We start from the raw sequence: 19,194 nt of genomic DNA, 5'->3' as shown, positions 1-19,194 counted from the left end.
TGGCGAGGGGACTGTTTTTGTGATCCACTCTATTTGGTGTTCTGTAAGCTTCTTGTACCTTCATTGGCATGTCTTTCTTATGGTTGGGAAAGTTTTCTTCTGTGATTTTGTTGAATATGTTTTCTGCCCCTTTGGGGTGGTTTTCTTCTCCTTCTTCTATACCTATTATTCTTAGGTTTGGTCTTTTCATGGTGTCCCATATTTCCAGGATGTTTTGTGTTAAGGATTTGTTGGACTTAAGATTTTCTTTGGTTGATGAATCCGTTTCTCCTAGTGTATCTTCAACACCTGAGATTCTCTCTTCCATCTTGTATTCTGTTGGTAATGCTTGTATCGGTAGTACCTGGCCGTTTGCCTAGCTTTTCTATTTCCAGCCTTTCTTCAGATTGTGTTTTATTTATTGTCTCTATTTTAGTTTTCAACTGTTGCACAGTTTGCATTGTTTCTTGCAATATTCGGTTTATCTTTTTGTCCATTTTTTGTATTTCTTGAATTTTTTGGTTTGCTTTTTCTTCCATTTCTTGCATTTTTTGATTAGCTTTTTATTCCATTTCTTGCATTTTTTTGGTTTGTCTTTTCTTCCAGTTCTTGTATTTTTTGGTTTGTTTTTTCTTCCATTTCCTGCCTTTTTTGTTTTGTTTTTTCTTCTATTTCTTGCATTTTTGGTTTGTTTTTTCTTCCATTTCTTGCATTTTTTGGTTTGTATTTTCTTCCATTTCTTTGAGGGATTTTCCTATATCCTCTTCTAGGGCCTCTATCATTTTCATGAAAGTGGTTTTAAGGTCATTCTCTTCATTTGCATTGGAATGTTGGAGTCTTGCTGGTATGGAGTCTCTAGAATCCGGTGGTGTCATATTTTTCTGTTGCTGAGTGTGTTTTTGTATTGTCTCTTTCCCATCCCTTCTACTAGTGGATGCAGAAAGAGCCCCTTACTGCTCTGGTGGTTAGGGGACCAGAGTTCCTTTTTGGTGGGTGCTAGAAAGTCCAATAATCTGGTAGTTCTTCTATTCCTCATCCTCGTTCTGGTCCCATGGGTGGAGAAGAAGACCAGGAATCTGGGGTGCTTGGCCTCCCACCTGGTCCCCTGGTCCCTTTGCTGGATCTGCTGGTTTCCTGGTCTTGTTAGTGGAAGAGAAGACTTAGAATCTGGGGTGCTTGGCTCCCGCCAGGATTGAAAGCTCTGTGCAGTTCCCAGGCAATCCCCAGGCACTGGAACACAGGCCTGGATGCAGGGCCTGTTTTACCTGGTCCTGCTGGAACAGCTGGTCCCCTGGTCTCCTGGATCTTTTGGTTCCCTGGTCTTGTTAGTGGAAGAGAAGTCCTGGAGTCTGGGGTGCTTGGCTCCTGCCAGGATTGGAAGCTCCGTGCAGTTCCCAGGCAATCCCCAGGCACTGGAACACAGGCCCAAATGCAGGGCCTGTTTTACCTAGTCCTGCTGCAACAGCTGGTCCCAACCATGTACTTGTTAAAGGCAGAATCACATAATGTATGTGTCCTACTAAGCCAAGGTTTCTGAATTCTACACACAAAGAAAAAGCCTCCTTGATATTTGTAAAGAACTCAGTGTAGTTGTGTGCCTAATTACCAGAGGCTTGTTTGTATGTTAAGTGTGTTTGTGTCCACAAATATGCAATCTTTCAATGCAAAGCTTAGAGAGAGTAGTTTCCAAGTTAATCTCTTCCAAATTGAATGTTTAGATTGACAGTCATTTTTATGGCTCATTTTTATGTGCTCATAAAAGAGAAGTATTTTTAAAATAAAAAGAAAAGAAAAGGAGGAGAAGATGAAGCTTAGTGGTAGATCAATGACCTGGAGTTCTTGTGCCCTAGGTTCAATCCCCACTGCCTTTCCCATTAATTGAGTAACTCCCTTAAGTATATATTGTTTTCTTGTTCCTGTTGTTATGAATTATTATAAACAGTAGTTTAAAACAATACAAATTATTCTCTTACATACCTATAAATTTCACTCAAAAATTTATATTTTTATTAATTCTTGGAGAATTTAACACAATATATTTTGTTCACATTCTCTACTCCCAATAGCCCTCATGTCCAACTTCTCCATCCTCACTTCTTAACCCACCCACTTAGATTTCCTCTTCCTCTTCCTGCTCCTGTTCCTCTTCCTTCTAGTTCTTCTTTTTTCCCATTCAGTCTAGTTTGTGTTGCCTAACTACTCCTGGGAGTAGGGCCTGCACTGAGTGTGGTAGATCTAGTAGGGATCATATCTCTCCCTCTCCCAGAAGTTATCAGAAATTAATGGCTTCTCACCTAACAATGAGATTTTTGTGCCCAACTCCCACCTCTATGCTGTAGTTTTGTCTACAAGACTTATACTTATTCCAGCTCCTGGAATGTTTATTCTTACCATGAGTAAACTAGGTTTTTACTTGATTAATGAATGTTCTTATAAACTGTTCCCACCACCCAAGCATTCTTGTTTCTATTTAACTTTATTTTCATTTTCCAAGCTTAAATGTCTGTCCTTGCCTTGATATATTAAAGTTAAAGGCATTCTTCCAAATCTCTTCAAGATAACTTAGTATTCAGCTTCAGTCCAGGTTTGGCAGTAGACATAGAGTTGTTAGTTCTTCACAACACAGCCTCCAAATGGCAGTGCTGATGGCAATATTTTAGGGAGATGGTCAAGGTCTCAGTAGGGTCTGACTTTGCTATGAGACTGTTTTCCTGAGAAACCTGAAGCATTTCTGGGAGAGAAACCAGAAAACTCTCCCTCACATGCAGATAATGATCTATAATGTACACATGTATAGACGTAAATAGGCATGTAAATGCAGGTAATGTTTTAAGAAAGAACCTCTAGAAAAACACTTGGGTTAACCCTGGAAATAACCTGAAAAACCAACAAATGAGATAACATGAAATTAAAACATTTTTGCTTTGAAAAGAAAATAAACACCAGAATGAAAGACAACCCACAGAATTGAGAAAAGTCTTCTTGTCAGAGATACTTCATATATATGATTTATATTGATGATATATAGGAAAATTACAAAATTAAGTACCTCAAACTCCAAATTTTCAAGTGTTAAATAAGATAATGAACCTAAAAGACAGATCTCACATGCTGAAATAATCAATTAAAATCATATTATTGATATTCATATGTATATATAATATGCTTTGATCAGACCCAGTCCACCATTCTCTCCTCTCCAATTCCTCAACCCCTTTTTACTTTTCCTCTTGCCTTCATGTATTGACTTATTTTTAATATAATAACAATATAAATAAATATAAATAAAAAATTGGTGTATTTTTTAAGACAGAGTCCATTTAGTTCTGACTTTATATGCACTGATGTGGGACCATGGGTGCCCTCTCAGAGCTCACAAAGCTGACAAAAAGTGACTCTCCCACAGCAGCCACCAAGTTCTAATAGCTTCTCTAAGGAAGTAGGATGTCACCAGCCCCTACTCGTCTACACTGAGAGTTTGACCGGCTTGATTTTGTCAAGGGCTGGCACATGTAGTCCCAGCAATTGTGACTTCATATGTGCAAATGCACTGTTGTATCCACCAAATACTGTGACACTTCAGCCTTCTCTGGCTCTTACAGTACCTTTTTCACTCCTTTCACAATATTCCTGAGCCTTATGGGCAGGAGGTGAATATAAATGCACCATTTAGAAATGAGCACTTCTCATTCTTTCATTCACTGCATATTGACTGTTTCTGGGTCTCCAAATTAATATCTATCAACTAGAATCTTCTCTGTTGAGGGTGAGAGATGTATTAATATATTAGTACAAATATAAGAGGTCCTGGATCAGTTTATTACTGTGTCTATTAAGCAGACCAAATACTGACCAAAACTAACTAAGGGAAAAATAATTTATTTGGCTTATAATTCCTGATTACATTGCATCACTATGTGTACTAAGGTGAGGTAGCTGGACAGAAACAGGATATAAGCAGGGAGAAACAGGAACTCATGCTCTTGTCTGCTAAGTCACTAAAGAGGTAACGTGTGGCGGTGGCTTTCTCCTTCTCTCTGATCTCTCAGCATTTTTCTCTATATGACTCCAGGTTTTTTTATTATGTAGACCAGTTAAAACTCCATTTACAAAAAGTAAATGTTGTAGACAAGATAGCATCTTCAACAAATGGTGCTAGTCATAGCTCCATATAGAAGAATGAAACTAACTAATTATCTCACCCCTGCACAAAACTCAGTCATACATGGTTCAAGAACCTCAGCATAAATTCTATGTCCTAATTTCTTCTCTCTTGCTGTGATAAAACACTGAATGAAATCAGCCTGGAGAGTAACTAAATTGTCTTTTGATTTCTGCTCATAGTCCATCACTGAGCAAATTAAGCAGGAGCCTAGAGGAAAGAACCATGGAGCACTGCTGCTAATTGACTTGCTAATTTTGTGTTCTTATACAACCTAGAGTTACCCGTCCAGGTGTGGCAAAGGTAACCATGGGGTTGGCATTTCTATATCAATCATTATTCAAGAAACTGCCCCACAAAAACACACCCATAGGTCAATCTGATAGAGATAATTCCCAAATTGAGATTCCTTCCTCCAATAAGACCCAAGTTTGTGTCAAGTAGATGATAGTTAACCAGTAGAATCTGATACTCTGAATCTAATAGAGGAGAAAGTAGGAAATACTATTCAACTTATAGGCACAAGACAGAACTTTCTGAACAAGGACTCTGTTGTCATACACATTAAGACCAAAATTGTCAAATGAGACCATATAAGACTAAAAAGTTTCTATATAGCAAAGAATACCATCATGATGGTAAAGAAGAAGAATGGGGGAAATCTTTACAAGATATACTTCTGGCAGAGGATTTCTATCTAGAATATATAAAGCACTTAAAAACTGAACACCAAGAAAACAACCCCAGCATAAATGGGACATGGAACAAAACAGAGTTCTCAGAAGAAAAAATGCAAATAACCATTAAAATGTTCAGTATCCTTAACCATCAGGAAAATGCAAAATAAAACTACTTTGGATTTCACTGTAAAATAACCAAAATGGCCAATTTCAAAAATACAAATCACAAAAAATGCTGGTGAGAATTTGGGAAACAACACTTTTTTGTTATGAATGGGAGGACAAACTTTTGGAGTCACTATAGGAATTAATGTGAATCTTCCTCAAAACAATAGAAACAAATATATCACATGATCCTAAGATGTTGGAGATGTCCGAGACATGAGGCATACAGAGAGTAGAAATGGCATAAGTGTGATCTATTTTTATATGCAGTAGAGTCAGAGGGCTGGAGTCAAGAAATTCCTTTGAGACTGAAGCTTCATACACCAGAGTCAGAGTTGCAAGATTTGGTGTTTTTCCCTTACGGGTTTCTGTCTTGCTTTCCTCTACTTTTTCCTCACTATAACCCCCTCATACCTCATTTTGAACATACATTCTGTGTCACTGTTGGATATATATAGTTCTTTAATAAATTTTTATTTATTTTTATTATTGTTCATTGGGGATAAAGTTAAGAGTTTTTCTGAAGACTCGGAATTTACTTAGACTTTGTAGTTTAATCAATGTTAAGACTATTAAATACTATGGGAATTTTAGGGTTGAACTAAATGGGTTTTACATTATTTATGACATAGCCATAAGCTTCTAGGATCAGTTGTAGAAAACTGTGATTTGAATGAGAAATGTCCAATAGACTTATGTATTTGAACATTTGGTACCTACTTGGTGCCACTGTTTGGGAGAGATGTGAAAATTCTAAGTCATACCACATTTCTTATCAACCTATGATGTACCTTTGCTGTAGGAAGGATAGCACTGGAGTCAGGCTTGAGAGTTCATAACCCCATTGGCTCACAGTTTGCTTTTGTTTCCTGTGTGCAGTTGAGATGTGATCTCTCAGCTTCTTGCTCCTGCTTTTAGTTTCTGTGCTCCCCCATTGTGATGAAACTTAGACTTCTGGAACCTTGGCCAAAACAATCATTTTCTCCTGCAAGCAGTTTTTGGTTGTGGTATTTTTATCCCAAGAGCAGGAAATTAACCTCATACAGTTAGGTAACACTACACATCACTGGAACAAAATCAACTCAGATTTCCAGCTCAGTTTGAGTTCAGAGTATGGGAAATTACACAGGCTAGAACTTGAGACAGATGGTCTTACCTCAACACTGGTCAACAAACAGAGAACAATGAATGGTCAGTGCTCAGGTAGCTTTCGGGAAGGTCTTCCCACTTCCATTAATCTATTCTTTAACATCTTCTCTAGGCATAGACTAAATTATTAAAAAAACAGATTTCACTAATGACCTGGAGTCTTGTCTCCTAGGTGATTCTAGATCAAGTCAAACTGAGAATCATTGTTAAACATCAGTCTTGATTACATGATAACAATAATGTAATTCTAGGAATGATTCCTTCTCAGGCCTACATGCAACACCAGATTTTTTATTTTTATACTCTTTATTTTGTTGAAAATCTTGTTCATGCACTGTATTACTTTTTCTAACTTCCCCAATTTTTGCAGGTCCTCACCATCTCCCTAGCCACACAATTTTTAATTTTTTCTCTCCTCAAACAAGCAATAAAAAACAGAAAAATAAGAAATACATGAGAACCACAACAGCCCCAATCCAAAAAATAAAAATCAAAATAAACAAGTCAAAACCTTAACATACTTAGTACATCATGTATAAAACAGGATATATCAGGTCTGAGAGAAATGAAGTCGTTTTAGCAGAAAATCTTCAAATCTTGAAATACTAACTGTTTTATTGTTATTCATTCAGTTTATTTATTTTTTACTTATTCAATTCATTGAATTTAGAAGCATGAAGATATGATGTAAATTGATAAGAGACTTGCTTTGGATAATTTGAAACTATAATGGGTAGTGTTTTATTTGTAAATAGTATTTTTCAGGTCATCAAGTACTTCTTGTTTTGTGATTTTGGTCCATGAAACTGGAATAGTACCCCACTTTTTAAATTTTTTTCCATATTTCTCTTCTAGCTCTGATTTGAAGCGACAGATAAACCACTTCCAATATGGCTGAGTAAATGAGTCTGGGGTGATACTCCATGTGGCAAAATTACCTCCTGCTTCTCGATATTTCTTGTACGGGAATTTCTGGAATTCATCTAAAATAAATGAACGATCACTTGCTACAGAAGTCGTACAGCACCCAGTGACAAAGTAGTCTGTTTTATGCTTATGCCATCCGTTGACAGCCTGAGGACGGTGGAATGGCACACTGTGGTCTCCTTCATGCTGGAGAATGGTGTTTGTACAAATTGCATTACACAAAGGACACTGTTTCCAGCAGCCACAGAGATGTTCAGAGAGAATTTTCTCAATTTCAGGAACCATTTCATCTATGGGCCTTCCTGAGCAGTCCTCTTCTACTTTCCTCATTTCAGGATCCAAAGCTGCACTCATGGCTTCTTTGAGAAAATCACTATCCTTTATCTCCTGGTGCTCGATGCTTATCAGGTCTCTTCTTGGAAAGATCAGGTTGCTCCCTAGGTGATCACAGAACAAATCCAACCAGCCAGAAACAGTTCCGGCTTTATCTTTATCTTCTGCTGTGGACTCATGAATGGCAATGAGGATTGCATTCTTGATGTCACTTAAACTTATTTTTAAAGAGGTCTTTATTTTTTCACCTTCTTCTTCTGAACAGTATCTTCTAATGTGTCCACTAATGAAATCCCTGAAAAAGGATTCTGGGTGATGAATGTATTGCCAATACTTATCAAAGTTTTCTTCTTCAGCTAGAGAATGGAGAATATGATTCTCCAGGTTAGCCCTATTTCCACTGAATGCAGGGCAGGTAGCACGCATGTCCCCAGCTACTTTAGGACCCCTTATTTCCGATATGTTGGCAGAGATAGCAGGAGTGAGCTTGAGCCACAGGAAGTCGACAAAGGATGTGATGGAGGTGGCCCCTTGGCAGGAGATCTTAAAACTCAAGAAGAAATGATCTTTCTTTCTCTCCAGATAGCTCAGTGGATCATTTGCTCTCTTGAATGCCTTGTGCATTTCCTTGAAACTCTTAGATGCTCTTTGGAATAAGCATAAGGATAAGTCAATGGTGTAGTCTCTGGTAAATGTATAGTCTTCCTCTGGGGGAACAGATTTCAGTTCATTTTCTATTATCCTCAGGATTTCATGAAAATCATTCTGATTGTAATCACGCTTTTGCTTCCAAATGTTTTTTATTATTTCATTATTTCTTGAATAAATGTTATTAGTGGTCCTATTAATGGACTCCTGATGACAGGTTTCTAAATTCTTTGAAAATACCATATATATTTTTTTCATTTGGACATGTTTGGAATAATTGATTTCAAACATGTCTCCTGATTTCACTTTGAGTCTTTCCACAATATTTTTCTCTTTCTTGAAGTACTCCAGAAGGATATTTTCAGAATCCAAATCAATGTGAGGCTCCTTGACAGGAGGTACAGTCAAAGACATACTGTCGATACAATTTGTCCAAAGTTGATTGAATTTCTCATGCAACTTTTCATCATTTAATTCTTTACCTTTCACACTTAAAGCCAACTTTCGGCTCCTCTCTAAAAATTCATTTTCATATTGTGACATTTGGTTATCTAGTCTTTCTTGGTTTTGTTTAAGACTGATGAGTTCATTGCCTTTACTTCTGGTGTCTGAAATAAGTGCATCTTTAAGAATTAGTAGTTTATGTTCAAAATTTGCTTTCCATTGAACCAATGTTTCACTGTCTTGGTCTTCTTCAAAATACTTGTCAAATTCTTGCTTGATGGTTTCATATTTCTTGTTAACTGGACTCTCCAGGGCATTAGTTGTGAGTGTGAAGATTTTCCCATTCTGAATCTGATTGTTCGGCTGATTCTGTAATTCCAGCACATGACTCCTCAGCTCCCAGGTCCAGTGGTTATACTTGGTTTCCAGTTTACTCATGGCTATGACCTCTTTGGTGTTCCTGAAACTGAAAATGAAGTTCTCACTGACCAGGGCTTTCCACAAATCTTGAACTCGAAATTTTACATCTGAGATCTTCATGATCCTTCCCCTGGATTCCTGCTGGACAGTCCTAAGAATCCCAGTTTTTAACTCCTGGACATTGTGGCTATAGTGAGGATTAGGGGGGGCCATTGGGGGATTGCCATCCCAGAGGTGTGCAAAGTAATAGACATGTGTTAAGAGAAGCTTTTTCTTTGCTAGCTGCTTTGGTTTATCCCCCGCCAGTCGCCTGGGCTCTGCCGAGCCAGCCTGGTTCTAGATCCGCATCAGTCCCAAATAAACACACAGGAGGCTACATTCATTATGAAGCTGTTGGCCTTGCTTGTCTCTTACTGGCTAGCTCTGCTTTAAGTAATTACCCCATAATTGTTAATCTAAGTATGTCTCTTACCGGAGAATAGTTCCAGGCTTCCTACCCCCAATGGCGTTACATGTTGACTCTCCTGTGTTTCTCCTACCCAGAATCCTCCTGGATTCCTAGCTCCTCCTATCTAGGTTTTCTATTGGCCAGACAGTACTTTATTGACAAATGCACAGACAAATAACAGGACTTCCCCAACAGACATGAGTACTGGCATCAAATTTAATGACATCGCTGAAGCATCTTATATTTGAGCACTCTTCCTGTTCAGCAGCTAATGCAGTCATTTCATCCAGTCTCTGCTCCAGTCTCCTTCGTCCTTCCATTGTTTGGTCTTTTGCTGTAACTTCTCCTACATTCTGATGGACAAACAGGCAACTGGGAGAGATTTTCACTTGTTTCATTCTCAGAAAGGCCTGGACAGATATCTGTAGGATATCCTGCATCTCTGATGGATTCTCCCCAAAGATATTGATGAGAGTCAAGTTTCCAAGGCCAATGACAAATGTTGCCAACTCATTGTCCCGATTCTGGCATTTGCCTTTGAGTTCTGGAGCCCGAAGTCCTTCTGTATCTAGTGTTAGCATATAATCAAAGCCAAGTTCTTTTGTGAGTGTCTCATCTACCTTCAGAAGCTGCATATATACCCCCCTGGTGCAACGACCCACACTGACAGTAAACTGTAACCCAAATAGGGCATTCAGCAGTGTGGACTTCCCTGAGCTCTGCAGACCAAGAATGGAGAGAACAAACAGCCTTTTGTCACCAAGTTTCTCTGTGATCTTGTCAAAAACTGCTGTCACCCATTTTAGAGGCACATATGAGGCATCCCCATCCATCAGCTCAATGGGAACACCAGATATCATCAGGTCTGCAGCAATCTGAGGGAGAGAGAGAAAACTTTTATCTCTAGCAGCAGAAGTTTCTTCCAGAGCTTCATAGATCTGACCAACTTCTCGTAGAAGGTGCTCAATTCCAAAAGTACAGTCATGAATCTCCATGGAGATGGCTTCTATCTGATTCTGCCAGAGTGTCAGGGAGTTGCTTTCATATTTCTTATGTTTTTCTGTTTGTACCATTGACCACAATAATCTTTGCTTCTGCTGTAATTTTTCCAAATGTCCTTTGGTCAAATTGTGTAAAAAAAGACTCAACTAGTATAAGATGTAATGATTAGAAGCAGCTTCCTTGTGTTCTTGAATTATTTTAAGGAAAGAATGCATTACATCATTGAGAGGAAAGGCTTTCTCTAATTGTTGATAACGAAGTTTTTGTTTCTGAGTATTTATGTCACTTTTATGCTGCTCAATGCTCCGATTTCCCTTTTCTCTCAGATGATAGAGTTCTTTGTCCTTCTTACACCAAGTATGCCAGAGTTGTCCCTGAAGAGGTAATAAGTTTTCCTTTATCTTTGATAATGTCTGTTTTGCCAGTAGGGCCATTATAATCTCAGCCTTTTCTTTGGCATCCTTGCAGCCTCTCTGGTCTTCATCAACCAGGAATCCTTGTCTTCCAGCTGTATGTGAACAGTCTTCTATGCTTAGAGAAGTGTCAGACAGTTCTAGTAAATGTTTAATGGCATTTGTGAGTTCCTCAGTTAACTCTGCTTCGTTTCTATTCCTGATACCAATTCTCACTCTTCTACCAGAATTATTAGCCAAGACATGTTTTTTATCATCCAGCAAGCACACTAGAGGTATTGATGACTGACACAAGTGTCTGACAAGATTCTGGTTTTCTTTATTGTCCTCAGAAGCTGACATAAGGATCACGATGAGGGAAGAGATATCCTTCAGGAAGCTGAGTTGTTGCCTATGTTCTTTGGCATCCCCATGAAGATTGGTGAAGGCCACACACTTATCAAATGTGTCCTCACCTTGGCCCCCAGGACAGAACCAGGAGATCTCCACTACTCCTTCCATAAGGAGACAGTGTTTGCTGCTTCCTCTACAGTGTCTATGAAAAAACACATCATGTTTGCGTTTACTGAGGAGAGAGTTCATAATCTGAGATTTGGAAGCAGAGAGGCCATTTCCAACCCTAATGAAGGACACAATGGGGGTAGAGACACAACACATCTGCTGATTCTGGTGACTGTAGCTCTTGTTCTGTGGTGATCTACTTGCCTCTTGCCAACTTCTCCGAACTTGTCTGAGAGACCAGAGAGAAAACTCAATCTGAGAAGTGTTGGGATTTGGCACCACAAGGGGGAGTGCAAATTGACAAATGGAAAGTTTGGACAAAATATATTGCCTGGCAAGATCATCTGCACAGTGACAAATGGCCATCTGGATGTCCATTGGGTGAATGTGCAGCTGGGACATTTTGGCTGATGATTTGGAGATATCTTCACTTTCTTCAAATAACTCTGCATATGGATCAAAACCTCATTAACCTGGTTATATGAACATTCAGAGACCTGGTATTCTGTTTTTCCATCATCTTTGACAGTCAGCTGTCTCAACCTGCAATCCAACATCAGTAGTTTTTGCAGGAAATAGAAAGGAAGTTCCTGTTCACATCTTGGCTGGGATTTGTGTACAGAGTTCTTGTAGATCAGATGGAAATTAGCTCTGCTCATCTTTTTTGGATAGTGATGATCCAGGCCTAGACGTTGGAGTAAGTGTGTGAAAGGTTCTTGTCCATCACTCTCTTTTTGCTGTTTTCAATGCTTAGTTGTTTGTAAGACTCTTTAATTTCGTTACGGAGACTTTTCAACTTTTTTTTCACTATGTCCATATGCAAAGAAGCATTAGTGGCTATGTAGTCCCCAGAAACAAGTAATCTCAAATCATTCTCAAGATTTTCCCAATCAGGATGTGCTCTATGTTTCATGACAATGCTTACAACTTCTTCAGACAAGAGTTGTCCTATATGTTGTCTTAATAATGCCAAACGTTGCCTTTTCTTACCTATAGAAATATCTGTGGTTCCAACTGTGGCTGTCAGTGCTGTTAGGACCAGAAATGCCTGGGCTCTGTAACTACAAATATTTTTGAGCTGCTGGTATTTATGTTGAACTGTTTGTATTTCACCCAGGAGGAAATTTAACTCAGCACACCCCAGGAAAGACTGAAAAACATTGCTTTCCAGCTGATAGCCTGCACCAGCTGCAATGTAGAGTAGTAGCAGCTGCATGTCTGGCTGCTCAGACTCTCTGAGGAAGCTCAAGAAGGAGCTCAGAGCTGTGGTCATGTCATATATAGCCTTTCTTTGAATCTCTTCCACTGTTTGTAAGGATTTATTTTTCATATTTACATCTACTAATTTTCTTTTAATTTCCTGTAATGTCTTAAGGAATTCAGAAAATGAGGTGATTGTGACTTTTTCTTCTGAATCTGACTGGTAGATACACTCTATGGGAGATGATGCCCTTAGGAAGTTGGACACTTTGTAGACATGGGGTTCTAGAAGTCTCCACACCTGAGCATTAATAAACTGAGTTAAATAAGTAGCTGCTTCTTTAAGGAAGTTGATTGTGCTAATTAGAAAATTCTGCAGCTGCCAATCTGTGAAAAACATATGAGTCCAAATGTCATAACTTTTAATTTTTTCACTCAATGATTTCGTGGAATCCATCAGTCTCTTAAGTTTCCCTTCATAATTAGAAACCTCTTGGAAATTCATATTTTTTTGAAAAAGTTTAATGTCTTGACCACTACGGTGGAAATATTCCTCATCCTGGATTTGAACAGCAAGGCCAGTCAGTACAGTGTAGTTGTCTTTCAGGCAGTTAGCCACATGAAGTGGCTCCTTAAAATCACTTTTGTGGCTATAGAGGATAATGTCCCAAATAGGTACCAACTGAAATTCCTGGTCAATGATTGACCCGGTTTTGTTGCTGGCAAGAAGGCCAGCTGTCCAGTGAACAATTCCATTTGTTTCTGCTGGCCCACCTATCTGGGCCACAGATAATTGGACACTTAATTGGAGTTTTGCATTAGTTGTATTCTGGCAGGATCTTACATAATGTGAGTGTGATGCTGCTGTCCTTCCAACAATGTCAATCCCAAAACCACTGGAGCTCCTTCTTATGTAACTCAGCAAAGCAGCTGCTGTCTCCTGCTTCACACAGTTCAGCTGGCCACTTCTGAAACTCTCTGAAATGGCCTTCCAGCAGTAGATTCCTCCAAGGTGCAGAGGGCCTTGATTAGCATGAGAGCCAAATCTGTTGAAGAAGTTTTCAGTCCTGTTCCTCAGTAAGAGGAATCTGTCTGGTCCATCAGTGTGTTCCAGTTGCTCTTCAATGATTTTCAGTTCCTTGAGAGTGGCAGTGGAGAGTTGCAGCTGATCAGTTCGAAAGTGGAAGGAGGCCAGGGCACATAGCTGAACTTGGTTGAACAGAAATAAGAATCCTCTGAATATGAGTGGTGAGTGTCCTTAGATTCTGAATATTTGCTTTGATCTATACCATCTTCCAGACAAAATCCCCAGCATCCACCCTTGGCTGATATCATTGCTCCAAATCCAAGCTTCTCCACAGTTTTAGTGAACATGGACTCTTCTTCAGAAGATGTGAATTCTTTTGTTTCTATTCTTTTTCCTTGCTCAGATCCAAAAAGGGAGAATTCTTTGGGGACCCTGAGTAGCTCCTCCCTCCTCGCTACCAGGTCCCTTTGCTTTCTTGTCTTATAAATTCCCTGAAGAGCCAACCCTCCAGATAACCATCTTACCAGCTCTCTATCTGAGAGATTTCCACTGTAGGGGAGTTTCTGCTCCACATCCTTGAGATGTCTCTCCATTGTTTCAGTGACGTCTTTTAGGGGCACTTCGGGTCCAGGCCAGTACTCTTCAGGGATCTCCATTGCTTGTCTCAGCTCTGCTTCTTTCCTCCTCACTGCCTCTTCCTGTCTGTGCTTCCCTTGTGACTGCAAGGCCCTCAGTTCCTGCAGTGCCTGTCCTGCCTGCCTCTGCCTGTTCTTTATCATCTGTCTTGGAGTCTCCTGGAAGTGTGCAACATTGTCTGGCTGTGAGAAGTCAAGCAGCTTGTCTAGGGCCTTTTTCTCCCATGTGTGTTGTGTCTGGGACTTCAGCTTCTGGAGGTCTTTTTTGTCTAAGTGTTGTAAGGCCTGGGCACAGGTCACACCCAGGTCTTTCTGAAGCTTAGGCAGCCAGTAGTCAGCAGACAGCCCCACTTCTGTCAGCACCTCCTGGAGATCTTGCTGTATTTTGAGTCTGGGCTGAGGTTTTTCAGGAAACTTATTTGCTGTGTTCATGGCTGTGTGAAGGATAGGCACTTAGTTAGTGTGTGTCTGATCCTTTGGAAGTTTTAGTTTCTTGGCTAATAGAATGAATGTTCCAAGTATTTAAGTCTGTAGGAACTTCTCATTCTTGCATTTAATTGTGCAGTTTGTATTTTCATTAGTATCTTTGTCACATTATTATCCACATTTGTACTAAACGTGGCTTACGTATCTAGTTGTTATTGTGAGGTGCAATGTAATAGACTGTTTTATAACACTTCCTCCTCCATAAACTCCAGGGTATGATAAGGATTAAAGCAATGGTTCAAATTCAAAAAAAAAAGTTAGTTAATTTTCATTTCCAAAAGAAGACTTTTTCCATCAGTTCTTTAGCTTTTCTATATTAGTTCTTGTGAAACTTATGTATACTCTTTCCATTCCTAATTTTGTCACTTCATCTTAAATCATTCAATATTGATTTTGCCTCTCATGCTCCCAAAGTCACATCTACCTTGGTTGATGATTGTTCATTTGTGGCTTCTCATTTTGCTCTTTGATATAGTATCTTTCTTCTAACACCTTCCAATGAACTGGTGCCAGCCACACACACACACACACACACACACACACACACACACACACACACACACACCTCAGGCTTTTTACCCACTACACAAATGAGGTTGTACTTGGTTCTCCTGTCCTATTCAGAGGCACCCTCATATTGTCTAACAATTATATTTATCTGTCTTCTACTTAATATAAATTTAGTACCCCATATGTCGGGACCCATAAAGATGGCTCCACTCCATCTTGACTAAAGGTCAGAGAGTTCAAAACTGTCCTTATACCTATAATCTATAGCTTGGCAGCTGCAGGATATTTTGGCCTTGATAGAGGATGTCTTTATCTAAACAACAGACTTGGGCTCAGGTGTGTTTACTCTTGACCCTGAAGGTGGCATGGCAGGTGTGACTACCAAATACCTGTAGGATTAAGGGAAGTAAGTCTGTTTACCCTTTATAGATGATAATAGAAGTCTTCTGCCATTGTCCTCACTCTTGGTTGGGTACTTAAGTATGTGAAAGAATAAGGTGGGGGTAAAATAGGGGGAAGAGGGAATCATAGGATCGAAGACAGATCAGGCACCAGAGTGACCTCGAGTGATCTAAAGGTATAACATCAATTGGCAAGCTAAGCAATAGTGGAAGGACCACCTCGAATGCCCATTCCTGATAATGAACTTGATGTCTATAACTATCCGGGAGCCTTCATCCTGGGACTGATGGAAGCAGAGGCAAACACACAACTAAGCACTGAACTGAACCCAAGGAACCCAGTGACAGAGAGAGAGGAGTGATGAGCAAATTGGCAAGGAATGGGCTGGCAAAACCAGCAGAGACGGCTGATCTGAACAGGGGAGTGCTCTTGGACCCCAGACCGACAGTGGGGAGGCCAGAATGGGACTGATCTGGACCCCCCCAAATGTGAGTGTCAGTGAGAAGGCCTGGGCAACCTATGGGGCTCTAAGCTGTGGATCAGTGTCTATCCCTGGTATACAATCTGTCTTCATGTGCCTATGGCACAAAGAGAGATGCTCTCTCAGCCTGGACTCTTAGGGGAGTGCCTTGACCCTACCAAGAGTGAAATGATAGACTCTAGACATCCCCTATGTGGAGGGATTTGGCAATAGGGTGGGAGGGAGGGTGGAAGGGGAGTGCGGGAGGAGGGGAGGGAGAGGGAACTGGGATTGACATGTGAAACAAGCTATTTAAAATTAAAATAAAAAATGATTAAAAAAAAAAAAAAAAAAAAGAATAAACTGACTCAGAGTTTAGACAGACTGAATGGCCCTCCTAACACTATTCCTGTCTCTTAACACCCATAGTTAGCCTTTCTTGGTTTATATTCCCCCTTTCAGGTAAGAACTGTGGGCAGGGCAGGTCTCCAATTACAGCCCCACAAACACAGCTGATGCACACCTGTGACTTTCAAATGACTTCTCTAATCTCTTTTTAACCTTGTTTTCTTGTTAGCCCTATGATTTCTTCCTTATATTTTCCCTTCATATGCATTATTATAATGGCTAAAACAGGCATCACATCTGATGTTTATTCCTTTTCTGTCCCCTTCAAGATTCATTTTAAAATCAATTATAATTCAGCATAACTAGGATGTGTATGTCATACTTGGTAAAGTTGCTTTATCCATATATTGTCCCTATATGTGCTGCTTTGGACATATTAAGGAGAGAAAGACCAGACAGAGAGTCTTCTACCAGTGTTTCCTAATTCTCCTCTCCATGAGAAGAGAATTCAGACATACGGGACAAACACTGAGCACCAAGCAAAGCAGGATTTGTCCTCAAAGTTATATAGTAGAGAGTGACTGGGAGCTCCTGAAGGAGGAGGAGTTAAATTATACAGGCTTTTAAATTGTGTGCTTTTTATCAATTCCACATGATACTGAGTGAGGTTATATATTTGATTGTAGGTTATTTTTGATTAGGGTGATTTAAATAAACCATTTATTTGTCATATCAAAATGTAACTTAGAATGGTAGGCATGTTTTTGGTTTAGTTTCCTTATGAGACTCAGTTTTGTGATTGCTGATCCCATGCCTAGAGATTGCATGCTTTAAGTTACATTTTGTCTCTTACTTCTCTCTGCTCACCAATAAATCCTTATCTCAAAAGATGAGACTAACATCATTATCAAATGATGAGTTCACCTGTATTTTGCCTCTTTAACCTTCTGTCTATGTGTGGTAAAGATGCAGGAAGGCTCACTCTAGGTTCCTGTGTATTAATCATAGATTTTCCGGTATCCAGAACTATAAGCTCAAGATTGTGGACATTGTAAAATTTAGTCTCAGGGAGCCTGTTATAGATCAAAATGAAGAAGATCAAAATTGTTGCAGGGAACTGAAGTGTTATGAGAAACACTTGATGATGTGGAAACAGCATGGTAAATAACTGTTGAAAATAAATTAGAAGAACTTGGGGGATCAAGCCCACATTACAACAAATAGAATGCTATGGGCAGTTTTGGTGAGGACCCTGACTAAGAAAAGAACTATGAGAATATCTGTAAGTTCTAGGAGATAAAGTGAGTTGTCTTGCTTCAAATATTGGTAGACAAATGTGTTCTGTATGCAGCCCTGTAAAACATCAAGTAGAAATGAGGAATGAGGTGTTGGAAGTCAGAGGTACGACCAATCTTATGAAGAGGTAAATAACATCACTCTATTGTCAGTATAGATGAATAGGACAAAACTCATACAAGAAAGATTAGATATAGTCTGCAATGAGCTAAGCATTAGAGCATGTGCTTACCATGCATGAAGGTCCAGGTTTAATCCCCATAATAAACAAAAATGAAAAAATATGAAATTGTTCTCTGAATTCACCAATATGGTGTTTTATATTAATCAATGATGACTGAGCTTTCAAAAATGGAAACACTTGGCCTAGTTTATAGCAGTGAATTATGTGAAGTATTTAAGAAGATATGATCCCAGATTTTAAATGATTTCTTTCTAAAAAATGAAACCATATCTTACTCCCTAATTGATTCTGAGGCCACCATTGCCTTGCTTCCAAATCCTGATTGAGATATTACAGAAAGAAAACAGAACTTCAGACAAAGATCCCTTATCTCTCAGAAACAATTGTTATTATATGAAATCCAACAATACATATAATAGAATATTAACCACGGCATACTGAAATTTTTCTAGATGTGGCAAACTGGCTTAGTAGTAACAATGAACAATGACGATGCACCATAATAGATCACTAAAGATGAAAACTGCATGACTATATCCATCAGAAAAAAGTCATTTTCACCACCTATGCCCTCAGCTTGAGGTGAGTAGGGGTTCTGCCCAGGCCCAACTCCCCCCATCCTTTTCCTGGAACTTCCTGTGACTGCTTGGCATGTAGTAAATCTGCCCTGGCAGGCCAAACCATCCAGAATCAGCCCACATTGCTGTCTTGGCCCCTCTATGCCCTCTGCTTGATTCTTGCCCCCCCCATGCCCTCTGTGTTAGGAGAACACCAGGAGGGGCCAGACCATCCAGAGTTGCTGACATTGAAGTCTTGGCCCACCGACACCCACCTGGAGACAAGAAGAGAGGAAGAGACCCCAACTACACCCACTGAAAGAAGGGATGGGAAGAAAACAGTATAAGAACATATTAGACAACAGAAAGACCAATATGATACCACCAGAATCTAGGGACTCTTTACCAACAAGAGCTGAACATCCCAATGCAGATGAAGCACAAAAGAAGGATCTTAGAAACAACTTTATGAAGATGATAGAGACCCTCAAAAAGGAAATGAGAAAATCCCTTAAAGAAATGGAAAATCAACAAATACAGGAAATGAGGAAAAGACAAACCAAAAATTCAAGAAATGAACAAATTTCTTAAAGAAAGTAAGAAAAACCAGCAGAGACAGCTAATCCGAACAGGGGAGAGCTCTTGGACCCCAGACCGACAGCTGGGAGGCCAGCATGGGACCAATCCAGACCCCCTGAATGTGAGAGTCAATGAGGAGGCCTGGGCTACCTATGGGGTCCTGAGCAGTGTTTATCCGTCGAATACTAACAGACATTGTGTATCCATAACACAAAGAGGGTTGCTTTCTCTGCCTGGAC

The 19,194-nt window shown here is 39.6% G+C and overlaps 1 protein-coding gene across 1 annotated transcript in view; it reads right to left on the bottom strand.

The window, feature by feature from the left end:
- Positions 1-1,963: 1,963 nt before the first annotated feature.
- The window catches only part of LOC101827335 (interferon-induced very large GTPase 1-like), a 36,461-nt gene continuing 19,230 nt past the window's right edge, over positions 1,964-19,194 (bottom strand). Inside the window, 5 exon segments of the mRNA XM_040756844.1 lie at positions 1,964-9,161; positions 9,555-11,735; positions 11,738-11,986; positions 11,989-13,665; positions 13,668-14,567. Of these exon segments, the coding sequence (XP_040612778.1) occupies positions 6,877-9,161; positions 9,555-11,735; positions 11,738-11,986; positions 11,989-13,665; positions 13,668-14,565 (7,290 nt within the window). The 5' untranslated portion in view covers positions 14,566-14,567 and the 3' untranslated portion in view covers positions 1,964-6,876.

Source organism: Mesocricetus auratus, unplaced genomic scaffold (genome assembly GCF_017639785.1).
Source record: "Mesocricetus auratus isolate SY011 unplaced genomic scaffold, BCM_Maur_2.0 Super-Scaffold_4256, whole genome shotgun sequence".
NCBI classification, from domain to species: domain Eukaryota; kingdom Metazoa; phylum Chordata; class Mammalia; order Rodentia; family Cricetidae; genus Mesocricetus; species Mesocricetus auratus.
The sequence above is the reverse complement of the archived record's forward strand: the minus strand, read 5'-3'. Positions and strand labels throughout refer to the sequence as shown.